The sequence below is a fragment of the Channa argus genome, chromosome 10 (assembly GCF_033026475.1).
Source record: "Channa argus isolate prfri chromosome 10, Channa argus male v1.0, whole genome shotgun sequence".
Taxonomy (NCBI): Eukaryota; Metazoa; Chordata; class Actinopteri; order Anabantiformes; family Channidae; genus Channa; species Channa argus.
The window spans coordinates 14,005,581-14,022,995 of NC_090206.1; the positions used below are offsets into that span (position 1 = coordinate 14,005,581).

The window sequence follows — 17,415 nt, forward strand, 5'->3', positions numbered from 1 at the left end:
AGCTGTTGGAAGCAAAGCCGGAGGATTGTAGTAGCCATGGAGTCAGGGAGAGGGGTGAAAGATGTGGGAGAGGTGAGAAGCAGTCACTGATTGCTCAGTTCTGTGAGACATAATATGATAACAGCAGTAGTAAAAACACTCAAACCACAAACTCACTCTTTGTCTGTGAGGAGAAGGCCAAAGTGAGCTTGGCAAAGAGCTCATTGTTTTCAAATCGGTCTTCTTTTGCTTGGACCCAGAAACTGCTCTCCAAGAGATCCTCTGGTCCAATCTTTAAAAAAAAAAAAAAAAAGGTAGACACAAAATGAAGAAGTGAGCCATACATCTGTTAGATAATTGGTCATCTGTGCACCGGGCACACAATAAGATAAGAAAATAAAAGACATTGAGAGAACAAAATAAATAGCAGGCTTGTAAAAGAAAAAGGAAGTAGTACAGTAGTAGAAGGAGGGGAAGATGATAGAGGAATGAACAAAGGCACAAAGAGGAGGGAAAAATAGCAAACAACTAGTCATTTTCTCTAATCTTCACACACGGTCTACACCACAAAGCATCCTTAGCTTTAGAGCTTCATAAAGAGCAAAGAAATCCCCCACCCCCCGTCCTTATCCTAATACAGGTGTTCTTTTTTGTATCTCTGTGTTCTGTATCCCAAGTCGCAATTAACTTTGTATTTTTTCCATGTATTGTCCTCATTAAGGAAAAAAGGAAACAAAAGTGAAAGAGAAAATGAATGAGAAAGCAGTGATAGTAAATTTACAGATATCAAGTTTTTCAACACAGACAAAGCCCCAGGGATGAAAGCAAAGAATGGGAAAGACAAGAAAGTAAGGAAAGGAAATGTGATATGGGAATGGGCTAAAGGAGAAAGACAGAAGGCAACAGCAGACAATAAAGAGGAAGAGACCAAGTCAGAAAAAAAGTTAATTTAAATTTCAAAAGAATACTGTCCTTTCTAGCACCAATTTAATTATCTTTCTGTGACGCAGTTAAAAGAAGGAGGCTTATTAAAAAGCAATTTCTGTGACACTCTCGTCAAACATTCTCACCAGCCTGAGACAGAGCGAAAGAGGGAGACAGAGAGAGAGAATGTGTCCGATAAATGTTGATGAAGTCTGTTGAAGCCTTTAAGCAGTAGCTTTAAGCTAAAGAATGACAAAGTGTCATTTTGATGTTTTAACCATCACAGCAGAAGAGAGGGAGGAGCATAGGGCACACAGTGATGAGAAACATGTATGCATGTGTGTAAAGTTTCATTTTAGGTCTGAATCCCACTATTAAAGCCCAATGTCACTTTTCTCACAATGGTTGCATATACACAAAGCAAATCCTGACCTATCTAAAATTATATTGTAAAACGTACCCACCATCACATGTCTCTGCAGTACTGATAACGAACAACCTGAACTACCTGTACCAGGACTGACCTTGCTCCAATTGGCTCTTTTCAATTGGACCTCAGGCTTGTAGTCCTTCTTAGGCTTGAGACCATAAGGCAGTGGTGGAGGTGCAGGGGCAGCCCAGCCACCCATGCCGAATGGTGGTGGAGGAGGGACACCAGGACCCCCAGGTGGTGGCGGCGGTGGTGGGGGTCCCATTCCAGGTAAGGGTGGTGGTGGTGGGGGTCCCATTCCAGGTAAGGGTGGAGGAGGTGGTGGTGCCGACATGCCAGGAAGGGGTGGGGGTGGCGGAGGTACTGGCATGCCTGGCAAAGGGGGTGGGGGAGGAGGGAGAAAATTACAGGCATGACCTGGCAACGGTGGAGGAGGAGGGGGGGTTGGAGGAACATGTGTCCCTGCCTGGCCTGGTAGGGGTGGGGGCAGTGGTGGCGGGGTCATATTTGCATCCTGGCCAGGGAGAGGGGGGGCAGGTGGTGGAAGGGGCAAACCAGGTGTTGGCACAGGAACAGTAACCGTAATAACTTTAGTCTTGGCCTCTTCCAGATCTTTAGAAAGTTTTTCAATCTGCAGACATGCAAGAACAAAATATTTTATTATGTATATAGAATATCTAATTTTGAATATGTTACTATATTTATTCATTTATGTATTTACACAATTTAATAGTAGCTTGTTTGATTCTTATTGTCTGACTTGATAAATAATGTTTGTTACATGAGTAGATATACCCATACCCATTTTCAATGAAAAACCATGACAACAGAGTAATTAGATTTGAGAGGATTTTTTTTCCTAGAGGAAAGAAAGTGACAGTAATAGGAATTAAAGCCTGGGCAGGATTGAGTTTTAGGAGAGATGGAAAGAAAATGGAAGAAAAAGAAGCAAACAGAAAAAAATAGCAGTAGGGAATTAAGTCCATGGAGGAATTCAAAAGGAAAAGTTTTAAAGAGAAGACAAAACTTTTACATTAGATGTGAGGGGGAAATCATATTTTTATTTCAAAGCTGAAATACTGATTACAGTATTTACATTAGCGCAGTAATAATTTGAGAAAACTTTCTGAGACACTAATGTTTATACTGCTATGAGAGAAGGCTAGTTTGAATGGGAATATACTATATGTGCAGAGGGTTATTTACTGTATGTGTTGTTAGTTGTATGTTGTGTAGACACACTTATGTGTGTGTGTCGCTTCCTCCTAATTTGAAAAGAAGATAATAATAGATATAAAGAGGCTCCAAGGCAGGCCTTCTTAGTGAGGCAGCAGATGAAGAACTGGGCAGAGCATCAGAGGCAGAGACAGTGAGAGATCTGTACATGTGAAGAATTGTTCGATGGGCAGGGACTCAAACACAGAAAGTGAGCCATCTTGGTATGAAAAGCTTGTTTGATGCCTGGCTTGTGATACTGTTGATGCTTTCAACAACTATGTGTGCATATGCATGGTTTTTCCATGGTGAGAAAATGACTGCTGGCATCAGCCACTTTGGATGAAGCTCATTTTGGAAGCTGTGTAGTTCTTTAACTGACAGAGAAAACTCACACGGTAACACAAAGATGCAAGCGCAATAACATCTTCTATGTGTTATGAGGACACATGCACAGAGGCAGACAGCTCTGGGTCACTTTGAGTGTTTATGAGTTTGCACTGTGAGTCCAGCTTGTGTGGCAGCAGGATAAAAAAGCTGAACAATCCTCATTCTTTGCCTACCTATAAACACCTCCCACGACATGGTGCATGTATATATTCCATTTAAAAATATTTATTAAAGATTTTTTCCCAGGTCTATCCTTTGCATTCTTCTTTCAAACCCATGCCGCTACATTAAGACAAGACTCATAGTATCCTTCTTTTCATGCGACGCTAGCACTTGGCAAATCATTTAAGGCCAGGGGGCTTCTGTGTTTGTGTGGGTGTATACAACTTTTTGTTCCTTTGGATTCTGTAAAATTGAATGTCAAAAAAATGATAACAGCATTCAAATTTTGAGCCATCAAAATAAAAAACAAAAGCCTTTATTCACACATAGGCAGGTGTGAGTACCTGCTGTTTCAGAGTGGTTAGCTGTTGTTGTAGTCCTTGGTTCTCCTTTTCTTGCTCCTGCTTAGAAGTGGACAGTTGCTCCTTCTCCTTGCTCCAGTCCTGCAACTTCTGCTCATAGTTACCCTCCAACTTCTTCAGTTCCACCTGCAACTCCTGGCGTGCCATTAACTCTGCATCCAGCTAATAAAGGTAAAAGGTACACAGATAGTGTTCATTTCAGTAATTAGCCCCATTCCTAAAACCTTTGAGGGATTTGTGCACAGGTTAACATCAGGGGCATTACCTTGAGGGCAGTAAACAGTGTTTTTTCAGATTAAACAGTTTTAAGATCGCACAGATAATGTGCCGTGAAAGTGTCGTAACTCATATTTGTTTGATAAATATTAAGGACATCATTAGCTATTTTTACAAAAGCAGTGCTGCCATTAATAGTTACATCCAGCTGGCATAGGCAGTACAGACTGAATTGGCAAACAGTATACAGTAGTATCATACTGATAGTGTATGAGGAACAAAACTACACTAAAACCAGGATTCTCCAGGGAAATATGTGGGCTAAATGCATTTACACACACACACTTTATCATCCCTTATTGAACCTGCATTAGTTCAGGTCCTTCAAAACACTCATTTTTTCCCCCACTTATAATCGTCTAGTACACTTAATAGATAGAAATTATTAAACCCATGAATACATAACACAGACACACACACACAGCTTTAATTTGCAGACAGCAGATCCCTTACTGGGGATCAGGATCTTTCTCAGGATCTTGACACCCTTATACCTAATTCTTCCCAAAGAAACTTTCTGCACTTTGAACAAGAAGAAGCTAACTAGCACTATGGTTTGTGAACAAAAAAACGAATGAACGAAGGTGTCAGTTCATAGTGTGTTTGCATGCATTCAATGGATATGATCCCATTTTAGTGAGTCTATAAAGGCTAATTTCCCCTCCCTCTGTGCAATTATACTGTCACTTGGACAGAAACATAGGGGTAGCAGCACATCAATCTAAGCATTGATCCCCTTGCAGTGTTAGGCAGTAACACATTAATAGTATTTTTTCTTTTTTTTTTTTTACAGTAGGGTTATGCCATATTGTATAGTTATATCTTTTATTATACATTTTATACAAATACTTTTTTGTTGAAATTATTCTATAAGCATGGGCTTCCCACAGCAGATAATGTGGTCCAGACTTTGATTTGTCAAATAAATTCTCCCCACATTCCTCCCCAATATTAAACAGGCTTGTGATTAGCCCTCAGATGTATGACCAAGACTGGACAGCTGGCCCTGTGATTGACAGGTGGTCACCTTACCAACTGAGCCATTACAGATCTATATTGTAAAATGTATTAAAAATAACAATATATTTAGTGATTGTTCCTTGTAAAAAAATTATAATAGTTTGCTATAGACTTTATAGCCCTGTGATCATGTGTTTGCAAATGTAATTAACAATTGAGAACTCTCAAGACTAAAAGACAGCATGTGTTAATGGAAGGACTAGCCAAAACATTGAAAGAGGGAATTGAATTAAACATCTGAGAATTTCTAGTTATATCAGAAACCTGAACCAAGGAAGTTTTTCCACCACCACATGAACATAAACATAACCAATTTGAGGTAGTATTCGAGCACCAACATAAACTAACTACAGTACTATATTCTTTTGACTTTAAAAAAAAGTTAATAATAATTAATAATGATACTGATTGATAATGATTTATATTCTGATATACAGAAACAGAAAAATAATTTTACAAGCGATTTACAATAATTTTAAGTGCTGCCTTTATTTTTGAGTTCATCACAGTAAAACTCGTGGGGAATACCTTTGAATGTGATGGAATCCAATTTGAAGGCCAAACTTGGAAAAGTAAACCTGGTAACTAAACTTTGTAACTCAACTAATGCACTTTAAATAAATAAATAAATAAATAGTATATCTGGAAAATCAGCATCCGTGTATCAGAGCCTGGGGATTAAAATCACATTCTTAACAAAAGTTTGTTGCAGTGTAGTCCTTTAAAAACAAAGCTTTAGGAGAAAGGGTTGAGGGATAATATGTGGACAGCCAAGAATACAAATGCAAGTGTGTGTTTTTGCAAGTAGAGTATTTGCCTGATTTACCTTACATTCCTCCCTTTTCGTATTTGTCATTCTATGCCAATGTAGGATTCTCTTCTTTGTCTATATGATTACAACAGCTTGTCTGCTTTTATGTTAATGTTTAATATGTCTGTGTGAATGGCATGCCACTGTGTGTGTGTGTGTGTGTGTGTGTGTGTGTGTGTGTGTGTGTGTGTGTGTGTGTGTGTCTCACCTTTTTTTCCAGCTCAGTGGCCTTGGCCTCACTGGTTTCCACCTTTGTCTGGTCCACCATGTTATCTGTGGGTTACAGTAAAACGGTAGCGAATAAGGTGACTGGTTTTAGCCAACGAACCTGCACACGTCTACATATGAAAATATTGCACTGTTGAGTCTGACACATGCTGCGTGTATAAATATATTAAAAAGATACAGAATAAGCTACAGACTTACCTACAGGTGGTTACCTGCCCAAGGGCTAAGCAAGCACGTGCGATAAAAAGCGCTAACATTATGATGAATGCAGCAAAGTCACTGTATCAAATAAAGCTCATCAGAATGTGGCTGAACCAGAAAGATGACAGAGATAGATTAAGCTGTGTGAATTGCTAAAACAGAAAAATAAAAATAAAAATCTTCTACTAAATTCTATACACCAAAATCAGCTGGTAGGAAAGCCAGAGCAAAATGAGAAGTCTGCTTTTGTTAAAGTGTTGTCCGGCAAAAGAACCTCTTCATATTATGCCAAAAGTATTTATTAGTGTATGCATTTACATGGTTATTGAATGCATTACGTGTGTGGGGGATGCTGTTCCTGTCATGGTGGCTAGGCTAAATGGGACAAACTTCGAACAGAGAGCACTAAGGGAGACAGAATGTAGCGAAAAACTGTGCTGAAATTCAGAGTTCAAAGAAAAACACTAAATAATGCATGCAGGGCAGAATTGGGCTGCTTTCCACCGATAATAACTCTGGCAGCCTTAAAGGAGGCCAGCCAGCCTGTGTGTGTCAGGACGCATTTAGCAGCACTGCAATTAGAGCCTCCTGTTGTGAGCAATGGAAAACCGCCATATAGAAGTATTGAACTCTTGAGACATGGCCTACACATTCACTATGTTCTGGTTTAGTTTACCACGTCTTGAGGTGTTTCCCAGTAAACATTGAGACATCAAGTCAAGATATAATACTTTTTTCCCACCAAAATCATTCTAATTAGTCGAAGTTTCAGCACGTTTGAAACCAATAAAACTAATAAAAAACAACATGAATTGTCGTTTAATTAAAATGCACTTTGATATGCATAGAAATGTCTGTCACCTTCATAGTTGATTCAGATATTGTGTCTTGTTGATAGACACATAAAAACAGGAGTATGCGTGGGTACTGTTGACATTTTTTATATTAATGCTTTTGTGGATTAAACATTGTATGAGGACATAGCATATACTACATTTGAGATAAACTAATGTTGATAAGTTTTTTTTCTTAATACATTTTATATCATTAACATAAGACAAAAACCTGTGGCATGTTTCAGATCACATTACAACACACTGCCTCTTAGACTCCACCCAGTGGTGTTTCTGGCCAACTATTTTGCCAAGCATATAGACTGACAATATATTATGCCATTTAATTTTAATTAGATTTGTATGTCAGTGACACCAATACAGTATTTCGTTCAGTGCTGAACTGGTGTTTAATACACATGAAAGTGCAGGTATATAGCTCTAAATGCTAAGGTGATGGGCAAAAAGACACTATGGACACTTAAAAGAATTACGCGTTATGGTTTACCTACTCACCTATTAAGCCTTCAATGTTAAGGGTAAGGTGGCGACACTTGAAGTCAGGGTCCGCTCCATTCTTGTGAAGCACAACCTGAGCAATGCATTCATCTATTAATTTGTAGTATTGAGGCCTGTGAAAAGGAGGGAGTGATTGATTTACAAAGACAGAGAGAAACCGACAGAGGGATGAACAGGAGAGTTTATATGTGGTGTTGGAAAAAGAATGTGACACTCTCTACACTATACTTTGCTTGTGGCATTGTCCACAATAACAATTACAGTGAATATATGCAGTTTCCTATTGTAGTCTACAGTAACAAAAGATCTGAAACATTATGTGAGTAAAGGATTAGAATGACAAAGAGTAAGTGGGTTCATTTGTTCAGACAAATATGTGAGCATACGTGCTTTGTCTTTGTCTGAGACAGGGCTGTCTATGTGAGCATGACAGCTTGAGTTTCTTGTCACAAAGATTGATTGTGTGCAACTGTGTTCATGAAAGTGTGTTGGTATATGTCCAGCAGCCAATCTGATCAAGCCAGCTTCACACAGGCACTCAATTTTGGAGGTTTCTTATTCTCTGACCCTATTAAATGCTGCCAGAGTCACAAACTCAATACTTTATTTATTCTGTCTCACTCCCTCCCTCCCCTGTATCTCTTAGTCACTCTGCCTCTGTCAAACACTTATTCCAATTCTTCACAACATCTCAAGGTTCTTTTTTCCTATAGCTTAGATTTATCCATGGAGCGAGAGAGACATCTAGTGTCATTCTGCAAAAGTCTATATACATTCTGACAAGACCTAAAATAAATACAGAGATATCATTGTATTTTTGTACTGGAAAGAATAACCTGTGCAGTCTGTGCATATAGCCATGTTATTTTTTGTATATATCCATCTTGAGATTGAAACATGGCAAGAAGAAAGCAGCAGGTACATTCACTACCACATTTGATAAACTTCCATTCCCTGCCTGTCCCTCCCTCGATTTCTCTACATCTACCTAGCAATTCAATTGATCTTTCAATTTCTTCCTCATTATTGTCTCATCCTCCACCTCCCTTCTGTTTTCATTTCTATAATTACCAAGCTGTATTTCCTGCCACTCTACAGCTCTCCCTCCCACCCTCCCTCTCTCTGTGGAGTCCATTACAGACCACTTCTATTGTGTTCCACTGGATCACCTGCATAGAGTAAGCACCACAGAAGATGAGGCAGGATGGCAGAGATGGAGTGGGATGTAAAATGACTACAGCTGGGAACAATTGTTTGCACCAGCCCAGCTTTTGCATCAAAATAGTCTATACGAATGGTGTTAAAAATAAACCATTAACACAACACTGGACATTAAAAATCCCAATCTCAACTTCTGTTCTATTTTAACAGTTTAAAGTACACATACTCTGTATTGATAATGTAGAATTTCTTCAGGATGAGGTTATACAAAACTATTCAGGAATTTCTTTAGTAATGCCTTTTTACTGCAGAAATAAGGACTGAGCTGTACAAAACACCCCTGAATCTTTACATTATACTTTTCTCTTATAATTCATGAAAACTGGGATTGTAATTTGTGTTAAATGTGTTATGACTTTCTTTATGCTGCTTTAAAATACATTTGAGTCTGGTGGACTGATCAGATACAGGTTTTATTTTCATTTACCTTCAACATGTCCTTCCAAAAGTTTAACAATTATCCAATTAAACAATTATCTAGTTTTTATGCACAGGAAAGACCACATAATAAATAATCTTGGTAATACAGTATGAAGTAACTAGTATGTTTATACAAGACATTATTTGAACATAACATCTGTGACTAAGAGCATGTGCAAGAGAATATCAACATGTATGAGTGTGTATGTGTTTTCCTCACCTGGCCAAATAATCATTTCGAATGAGTAGCAGATGCTGCATCATGGACAGGAAGTGGCTTTCAGACTTTGAGTCCTTCACTGTGTTGACTAAGATTTCGAAAACTTCCCTCACATCATTAAAGCAAACAAGTTAAGGCTCAGTTAGCATAATGAAGAAAATAGGTAAGGTGTTTATATACTCTAAATATTCTTTCATCTATATCAACTTAATGCATACCTACACAAAGCTTGCAAAAGCCAAACAAGAATTTGTGCAGAATTTCAGTAAAAAAACAACATAGAAAGACACTGTCTCGTAAAATCTTTTGGAAAATTACCTTGAATTAGTTATATCAGTTTTCAAAATTCATATGAACTACTGTGTACCCTCATTTGGTATCCATGGGAGACACCTGGTGTTAAAAATTATAACTGCATATGAAAACATTACAGCAGTTGATAAGACAGGGAATATGGTACCGTTGTTTCATTTTCACTGTTAAAAGTAAGGTTGGTTGTGTTTTTACTGAAAACCTCTATCCTGAAATGCATATTAAGTAAAAGTGCTTGAACATTCCTTTGAATGAACACTCCTCATTCATGTTCAGACTTTGAATATGTATCACATCAAGGTAGAAATCATTAAAGACCTTAATGTACAGTATTGCATTTAACTGCATAGTAAGAAGATATTATGGCATTAATTTCAAGTCCACCTGCCATACCCTTTCAAAAAATAATCAGATTTTGATGTGCTCACATTGATATCAAAGTGTTTTAGCTCAAACCATTAAATAAGTAATTTTTTATTGTTGTTGTGTACCCATTTGGAATAATTATGACTGTTGTAGAAAAGTAGTTGATGTCTGTGACACACTAATTGGAAGAGGTGAATTCTGAATGTTAAAAAATGTACAGCATTGTCTGCAATTTTATGCTTATTAAGGATTAAACTAATATTGTGCCTCTCTCTTGGAAGAAAGTGATTAGGCCTATTATAGAGGAATAGAAAGAGGCAAAGTAATTCAAAAATTATAATGTAAGCAAGCTAGCTTATATTGTTCTGTTATTTTTAGTTCAAAACGGACGGAGGAAAGAGTTTCCTAGTGCAAGGATATTCCATCTCAAGCCGAACATCTTCAAGACGTGCTTTAAGGTCCTCAGAGTCATCTTCAGCTTGCTCATCAAACACTGTAAGTTGCACCCTTAGCTCCTCGTTTTCTATTGTCCGCACGTCCTGCAGAAAGAAAGATAGGATGCGGTGGGACAATGGTGGCAATGGCGTGGCAATCAAATGTTGAGTTTAGACAGTTGAGAAAGGATTATAAAAGTATATGATGGACAGTGAGGGAGGCATTGAGAATGTATTGTTTTAGAACACTCTGAGAGAAAGATAAAAGGGTGTTTTCTGTACCGTCAGCAGGTCTCTGAGCCCCAGTCTTAGCAATTCAGAGCGAATATGGATCCTGAAGTCCAACTCTTCTCCCCGGCTGATCAAAGCATTGATTAGCTGCATGCAGCCACCCTGCCAAAAACAAAAGTATACTTTATAGTTTAGTTTAGTCTGGTGAGATGCTAACTGTAATATAAAACACACCTAATTGACAACTGTTAAAGTGTGTTATTAAAACTTTGTATGCACCTTAAGAGCAATGTTGGTACTGTTCATGCCAGCAATGAGAGGCTGAAACCTCTCAGTTTCCTGTCTTTCAGCCTCCTCTGTAATTGCCTCCAAAACACGCTCATGACTGCAAAACATTGAATATAAAATGTAACTGAACGCAGACTAAAAAACAGGTTATTAAATTTTGATAGTTTTTAATGATACCTGACATATAGGAAAAAAATATGTTATGAAATTATTTTTTTCAATTCCAAGTTGCTAGTTATTGCCAGTACCAACAGTTAATGAGAGTATATTGTCATGCCACTACATATTGTGTATTACAGAATGACTTGGTTGTCCAAAGCTATAATATCTGTAACATTGTGTTAGCCTTTAACTATGCTTACAGGTTCTCAGGATGCTCCAAAATGGAGATAGCAGACAGCAGTTTCACAGCATCCACCATCATATGAGGCACCCTAGGGTTGATAGCTCTGACCAGCAAAGGAATGCCCTCTTTTGACTCCAGCATGGATTTCAGACCATACTATTGGGGGGAGAAAAAAAAAAAAAGGAGAAAGAGACAAAGGAGAATTATGTTTAATTTACGTTGGCCGCAGAAAGACTTTCATGGTTCAAGTTATATTGAGATTCTTAGTCCATAGAAAATTGACAATAAAAATAATGCAGTCTAACTAAACAATCGTGCAATAAATCCTAGTTTCATGTGGGTTTTTAACATTTAGATTTTTTTCAACACTGTTTGAGCTGCATGATCATTATGAAGAATTTTGTTTAACCTAAGATTTATTATAATGTCAACTGTTTGTGTTATTTATTATAGACTTACTGACATAAATACAAAGGACAAAACAATAGAAAATCTTGCCAGTGTAGTGCAATTCACTTATATTGATTAGAGAAAAGTAGAGCACATTTACTTCAGTATTGAGTTTGTGTGTACTTCTACCACCTCCGCACACAGTGTACTACATTTCGCTGATTGTTAAGATTTGACTGGATTATGATGTTTTTACACAAAATATTATGAGTGGACAGCAACAGTTGTGTTGTCTACTTTATTTGTGTTAGCTGTGCAATACAGCTTCTAATGGTATTGCTACTGCTGATTGTGTTAATGAGGGGCACACATTACAATAACTAACATGCCATTATTTTTATAACGCCTGAATTTACAAATGCAAAAGTGAGTAAACAAAGTACACCTATAAAATTAATAAAACAACAGATGTAACTATAAAATATTTAGGTTTTAATTTCTGAAAGAAGTTCTGATTTGTGTTAATAATGATATAAGTCGATGATTTATGTGGACAAAGTATTTTTTCTTTTACTTTAATGTGATAGTAAGGGTTAGGATACATTTTATTACCTTACCTCTGATTTCATTCTTTATATTTCTGATATAAAATGAGGGAGTTCTTGATATTTATGACTGGTTACAAAAAAAAAAAAAAAAAAAAAAAAAAAAAGGTTCATTTCAATTGGTCTCTAGTTGGGACAGTTCGTTTTATTTTGTTATGTGAATAAATGAAACTAGTAAAAGAAGATATGGAATAGCTATAAGCCACTCGTCTTTTGCCACAGTAGCTAAATAATTTTGATTGATTACCTAGAGCAAAATGCATCACTACCGAAAATACTCAAAGCATACGCAACTGACTGCATTTTCTGTGACAATTAGTTACTTCACAATTCCCTTGAATGGAAGAACTGCTGCACTACAACAAGGTTGTAGATATATTTATGAAAGTTAAACACAATTAAGTCTCTTACCTTGTTGTTCATAAATGCTTTCAGACAGCGAATGATCTCATGTTGACATTTCACTCCCATCATTCTGATTGTTTGTGGCAGAGAGGGTAGGAAAAGAAAGACATTACAAACACATTGCTACAGAGTACAGTTGCTTATCCTGTGTTTAGAGTTTCTTACGGGTACTCGTCTTTTTCCTCCTGTAGTCTTCTAAGCAGGTTTAGCAACAGGGCCGACCCCTCAGCTCCAAAGTTCTGCACCCAACTGGAAGTAACAAGTAGATTAGTACTTAGTAACAATAGTAGTACTACTATATCAGTAATACACAATAGTATTAGTTGTACTACAGCAGTAGTAGATCCATTGGCTATTCTCCTTTGGCATTTCCAGTGCCCACAGTTTAGTTTTATATAGTTTATTTACAATCTAATATTGCAATTTCTTCTGCAATATTTCCTCTGTACAGACCCTTTTACTTGTTAAATTTTTTTAAATATAAAACCACAACTAAGTGACCCTTGAACTTCAAGGGTAACTTTAAAATGTAATGTTTAAAGTAAAGTTAAAACTGTTATAGATACGTACTAGTGTATGTTGTATTTGGTATTGTGCTTTACTAAAATTAAGCATGTTAATGACTTGGCCTCCAAAGGTCAATAGGACCATAATGAATAAAAAAAAATAATGAATTACTCGCATCTGTGAAGACCCTAAACCATTTAGCTCATATTTATTACAAAAATGCAATTCTGTGGTAACTGGACTCTTATTCAGAAGCCTTCTTCAGTTCAGGTGGTCACAAAAACACAGTGCTTTGAGAATTGTATGAAAATTCACTTGTCACCTCATAACACTTCTGGGATAATGAATTACTCCCTTTAATTTGTTAGCACATTAATTGCATATTAAAGTGGAAAAACTCTGAATTTGTGCAAATTACAGTTCACATACTAAATCAAGTGTCGCTTAATCATACCTTTTAACACCAAATTATTCTGTAATGTAAATACAAGTAAAACATAAAATCTCTACAAAGTTGACCATCCAGCCATTATTTGTACCCGCTTATTTTGTTTAAGGTCACAGGGGGCTGGACCCTATCCAAGATGTCATTGGGCAAGAGGCAGGGTATACCCTTGACAGATCACTAGTCCATCTCAGGGCCAACCCAAAGAGACATACACAGACAGACAACCATTTACATTCACATTCACACCTATGGGCAATTTAGAGTCAAAAATTATCCTGACGTTCATGTGGACTGTAGAAGGAAAGCAGAGTATTTGGAGCAAACCCACGCAAGCATGCGGAGAACATACAAACTCAACCCCGCTGATCAAGGATTAGAACCGGGGAGCTTCTAGCTGTGATGTGGAAGTGCTAACCAATCCATCTAAATGTTAACCATTATAGAATGACACACCTAAAACTCAGCAACAGAGCTGCCAAATTTTCTAAGACACTGCATTATACATTGTGTGCATACAACCCTTTAGTTAGCAGTGATATGTTTTTGCTAGTGCCTACTAGCAGTACATGCACTGCTTGTACACATAGTACATATGTGCATTACCTGACAGGGTTGTTATTAAGTGATACTCGTAAAGATTCCAGACAGCTCAAAAGTTGGGCGTCTCTATAGTCTGACTTTAACTCCTGGATGTACATCATGGCTGATTTGGCGCTCTCCTTCTGGTTTTGACCCTATTGAACAAACATAAAAAACAAATGCAGCGTGAAAACAAACACAAAATCCATCTATGCTTTGCATTTGTATTTGTCTGCCTCCAGGTTATAATTGGTACTTTTTTCACAATAAAACCAGAACAGCGGGACACTAATAGCTACAGCCAAGCCTAATTTAAAAAATTTGATTTGCAGAATTAAAGGGTACTGTGTGTAGAACTTTCTCTTAATGGGCTTATTTCACAGAACTGTACTAGCAACCATCTGTGCTTGGTTGTGTCCTTTAAGCTCTTGGCTTTCAGCATATTTGATTAAATTTTACCTGCTGTTTTTGAAATATTTTTCACCTAGCTACATATAGAAATGATGGCTAAAAATGTTATTACACTTTATGTAGAGTATTCATGGGTATTATGTATATTACATTACAATATATCAAGTGTGTCTGGGTAATGAAATAATCCAATCTCTGAATATTTCAGCACTGGTTAAATGTATAAAACAACTTGCATTAAGCTGATAATTTATTTTGGCACCCTTTATTAGCAATACTTATGTTGGTACCTACAGCTTTGGACGTGTGGAGATACTGGGAGACCATCTCTCGTTTGATCATAATGTCCTTTTTTCTTAGGGGTTGCTGCTTCTCTTCATTCAGGTTCATGTCAACCTGAGAAAGATATATAGGGGGGTTAGAAGAAAAATAAAAAAGTAGAATAGATGGACCAATTACTGTGAGACTACACAGACACTCTCTAAAAATCCAATCCATAATTTTTAAATGAACATTAAGGTAATGTCAACTAGTCTGTCCAAAACTGGAAGAAAGGAATATATAAAGTCTTTAGTTATATACAGTACCAAGAGTATAGATGCAGAAACAAAAATATACGCAGGGGTGTTTTTATTAGAATCATGAGCAGACTTCACATTATTTATTTCTTCGGCCTCTCACCAGCATCTGTTCGAAGAGTTCCAGGACATATTCATCAGAATGATCATGCAGCATTGCGCTCTGTGCATTGATCTCATAGCTGGCAGCTGAAGAGTGTCGCTGACTTGGCATATGGTTTGGCTTTTCCTTGTCCTTTTTCGTTCTCATGCTGGTGAAACGCTCCAACTGAATTAGTACACAACATAAAGGTTAAAGAAGGGAGGCTGGGGGGAAGAATGCCAAGTGAAGCCAGTTAACCATAACGTTAGGTGACAGAATGAGGTGAAAATCCATAATCAACTCAGTTTGATGATAGGTCCACCCACCTAGTACTAATGGTAATTATTAGAATAAGTATAATTAATAAATTTTAAACCCTCCTTAGTTTGAGGATGTAACTTATTATATCGAACTGTAGACACTATTCAACAATGTGAGCCAATGATTAGGGATTAGAGATGTCAAAGGTTTTTGGTAATAAACATGGCCACAAACAATGTCAGCATGCAGTTAATACTGGCAGGTGCAGAACATAAAATACATTTTTTACAGTTTTCCCCCCTATGGTTTAAATGACACAGATCAGGCATAATATTATGACTGCGTGATTTAATGCAATTCAATACAGTGGCTCTGCCATGAATTCTACTTTTACAAACTTATAATTTCATTTTTAGGTTGAAAGTGTCAGAAAGGTGACACTTCTACTATTCATGTCAAAAAGGGGTAGCAGAGTCTTACTGGAGTACATTGTAAGAAGAGGTTGTACTGATGTTTTGGCCACCTCATTAATTTAAAATAAATAGGGTGATGGCTATACATAGTAACTAAAATTTTTAACTTTAGTGTTTTGGTAACTTTGGCACATGGTGGCTTAGTGGACATACATAGTGATTCATTAAAAATAATCTATCGGTATATACAGTATGGGTTTGGAAATTTACTGCTGAAGGTATCGCTAGCCTGTGCCAACAATTTCAATCTGTTAGTGTGCATGGTGAAAATCTGCACATCAAGGGAGAGTACACAGCACAGGACAAAACAAAAGTACTCAAGAACATGCGTTATGGCGCATTAGCTCAAAGAAAGTGATGCAACATTGAATGAAAAATAATTTTCAAATTTACAAATGACAGGGGCAACGCATAACAAACCTACCTCATCAGGAAACAGCCGCTTGAGGGTCTGTAAAAGATGAAACGATGAAAGGAAGAATACAACATAGAAAGATAAGAAACAAATTGAACAGAAAGCAGGGGAAATGTAGGGAAGGGTAGATGAAAGAACAAAAACACAAAGAATCGATTAGACAGAAAAAAAACTATGAAACACCACAAGTCTCCGCACACGGACTCTTCTACGTAGACAATTTCAATCTTTTCTGGGATCGTCCTCAGTACTTCAAGCAAGATGGACTGCACCCGAACTTTCTGGGATCACGGATGTTGACTGAGAACATTGTCCACAGCGTCGCAGTCTCCGGAGACTGACTGACCATTGAAAACACCTGTGGCTCTGATGTGCTCACCTCTCCTGCATCCTCCGCTCCAACACCCGACAACATCCACAGGTATAAACAGTCCGAGATATTTATAGAATCTGACGTTACCAGCAGACAAAATGCAGCTGTTATGGACTCTAATTTTTCACACAGGGAATATTATTATTTTGCTGAATGTTATGATCTTAACCACACTGCTATTTGCCCCATAGAGACTATGTCTGCTCCACGACCAATTAAACTTTTTAAACCAACAATGAACACAAGGGGAGTTAATCATAAAAATCTAATACAAGTTAAGACTAATGCTCATACTGAACCAACACCCAAAACTATTAAATGTGGATTATTAAATATTAGATCTCTCTCTTCTAAATCTCTGTTAGTAAATGACTTAATAAATGATCATCAAACTGATTTATTTTGTCTCACTGAAACCTGGTTGCAGCAGGAAGAATATGTCAGTTTAAATGAGTCAACCCCCCCAAGTCATATTAATTATCATGTTCCTAGATGCACAGGCCGAGGTGGAGGAGTAGCAGCAATATTTCACTCTAGCTTATCAATAATTCCTAGACCTAAACATAGTTATAACTCATTTGAGAGCCTTACTCTTAGCCTTTCACACGCAAACTGGAAAACTCAAAAACCACTATTATTTGTTATCGTGTACCGTCCTCCAGTCCCTTATTCAGAGTTTTAGATAGAATGTTATGATTTT

General features: G+C 37.3%; 1 protein-coding gene across 1 annotated transcript in view; it reads right to left on the reverse strand.

Annotated features, from left to right (window-relative positions):
* Nucleotides 1–17,415, reverse strand: part of LOC137133992 (protein diaphanous homolog 1) — an 87,772-nt gene that overhangs the window by 48,832 nt on the left and 21,525 nt on the right. The window contains exons 3-18 of the mRNA XM_067518269.1: nt 16,352–16,378; nt 15,215–15,379; nt 14,828–14,929; nt 14,147–14,277; nt 12,754–12,837; nt 12,595–12,658; nt 11,205–11,344; nt 10,834–10,939; nt 10,606–10,716; nt 10,310–10,428; nt 9,212–9,328; nt 7,348–7,463; nt 5,778–5,842; nt 3,445–3,624; nt 1,428–1,964; nt 157–271 (exon numbers count right to left, since the gene is read on the reverse strand). Of these exons, the coding sequence (XP_067374370.1) occupies nt 157–271; nt 1,428–1,964; nt 3,445–3,624; nt 5,778–5,842; nt 7,348–7,463; nt 9,212–9,328; nt 10,310–10,428; nt 10,606–10,716; nt 10,834–10,939; nt 11,205–11,344; nt 12,595–12,658; nt 12,754–12,837; nt 14,147–14,277; nt 14,828–14,929; nt 15,215–15,379; nt 16,352–16,378 (2,179 nt within the window). The remainder of the gene's footprint in view (nt 1–156; nt 272–1,427; nt 1,965–3,444; nt 3,625–5,777; nt 5,843–7,347; nt 7,464–9,211; nt 9,329–10,309; nt 10,429–10,605; nt 10,717–10,833; nt 10,940–11,204; nt 11,345–12,594; nt 12,659–12,753; nt 12,838–14,146; nt 14,278–14,827; nt 14,930–15,214; nt 15,380–16,351; nt 16,379–17,415) is intronic.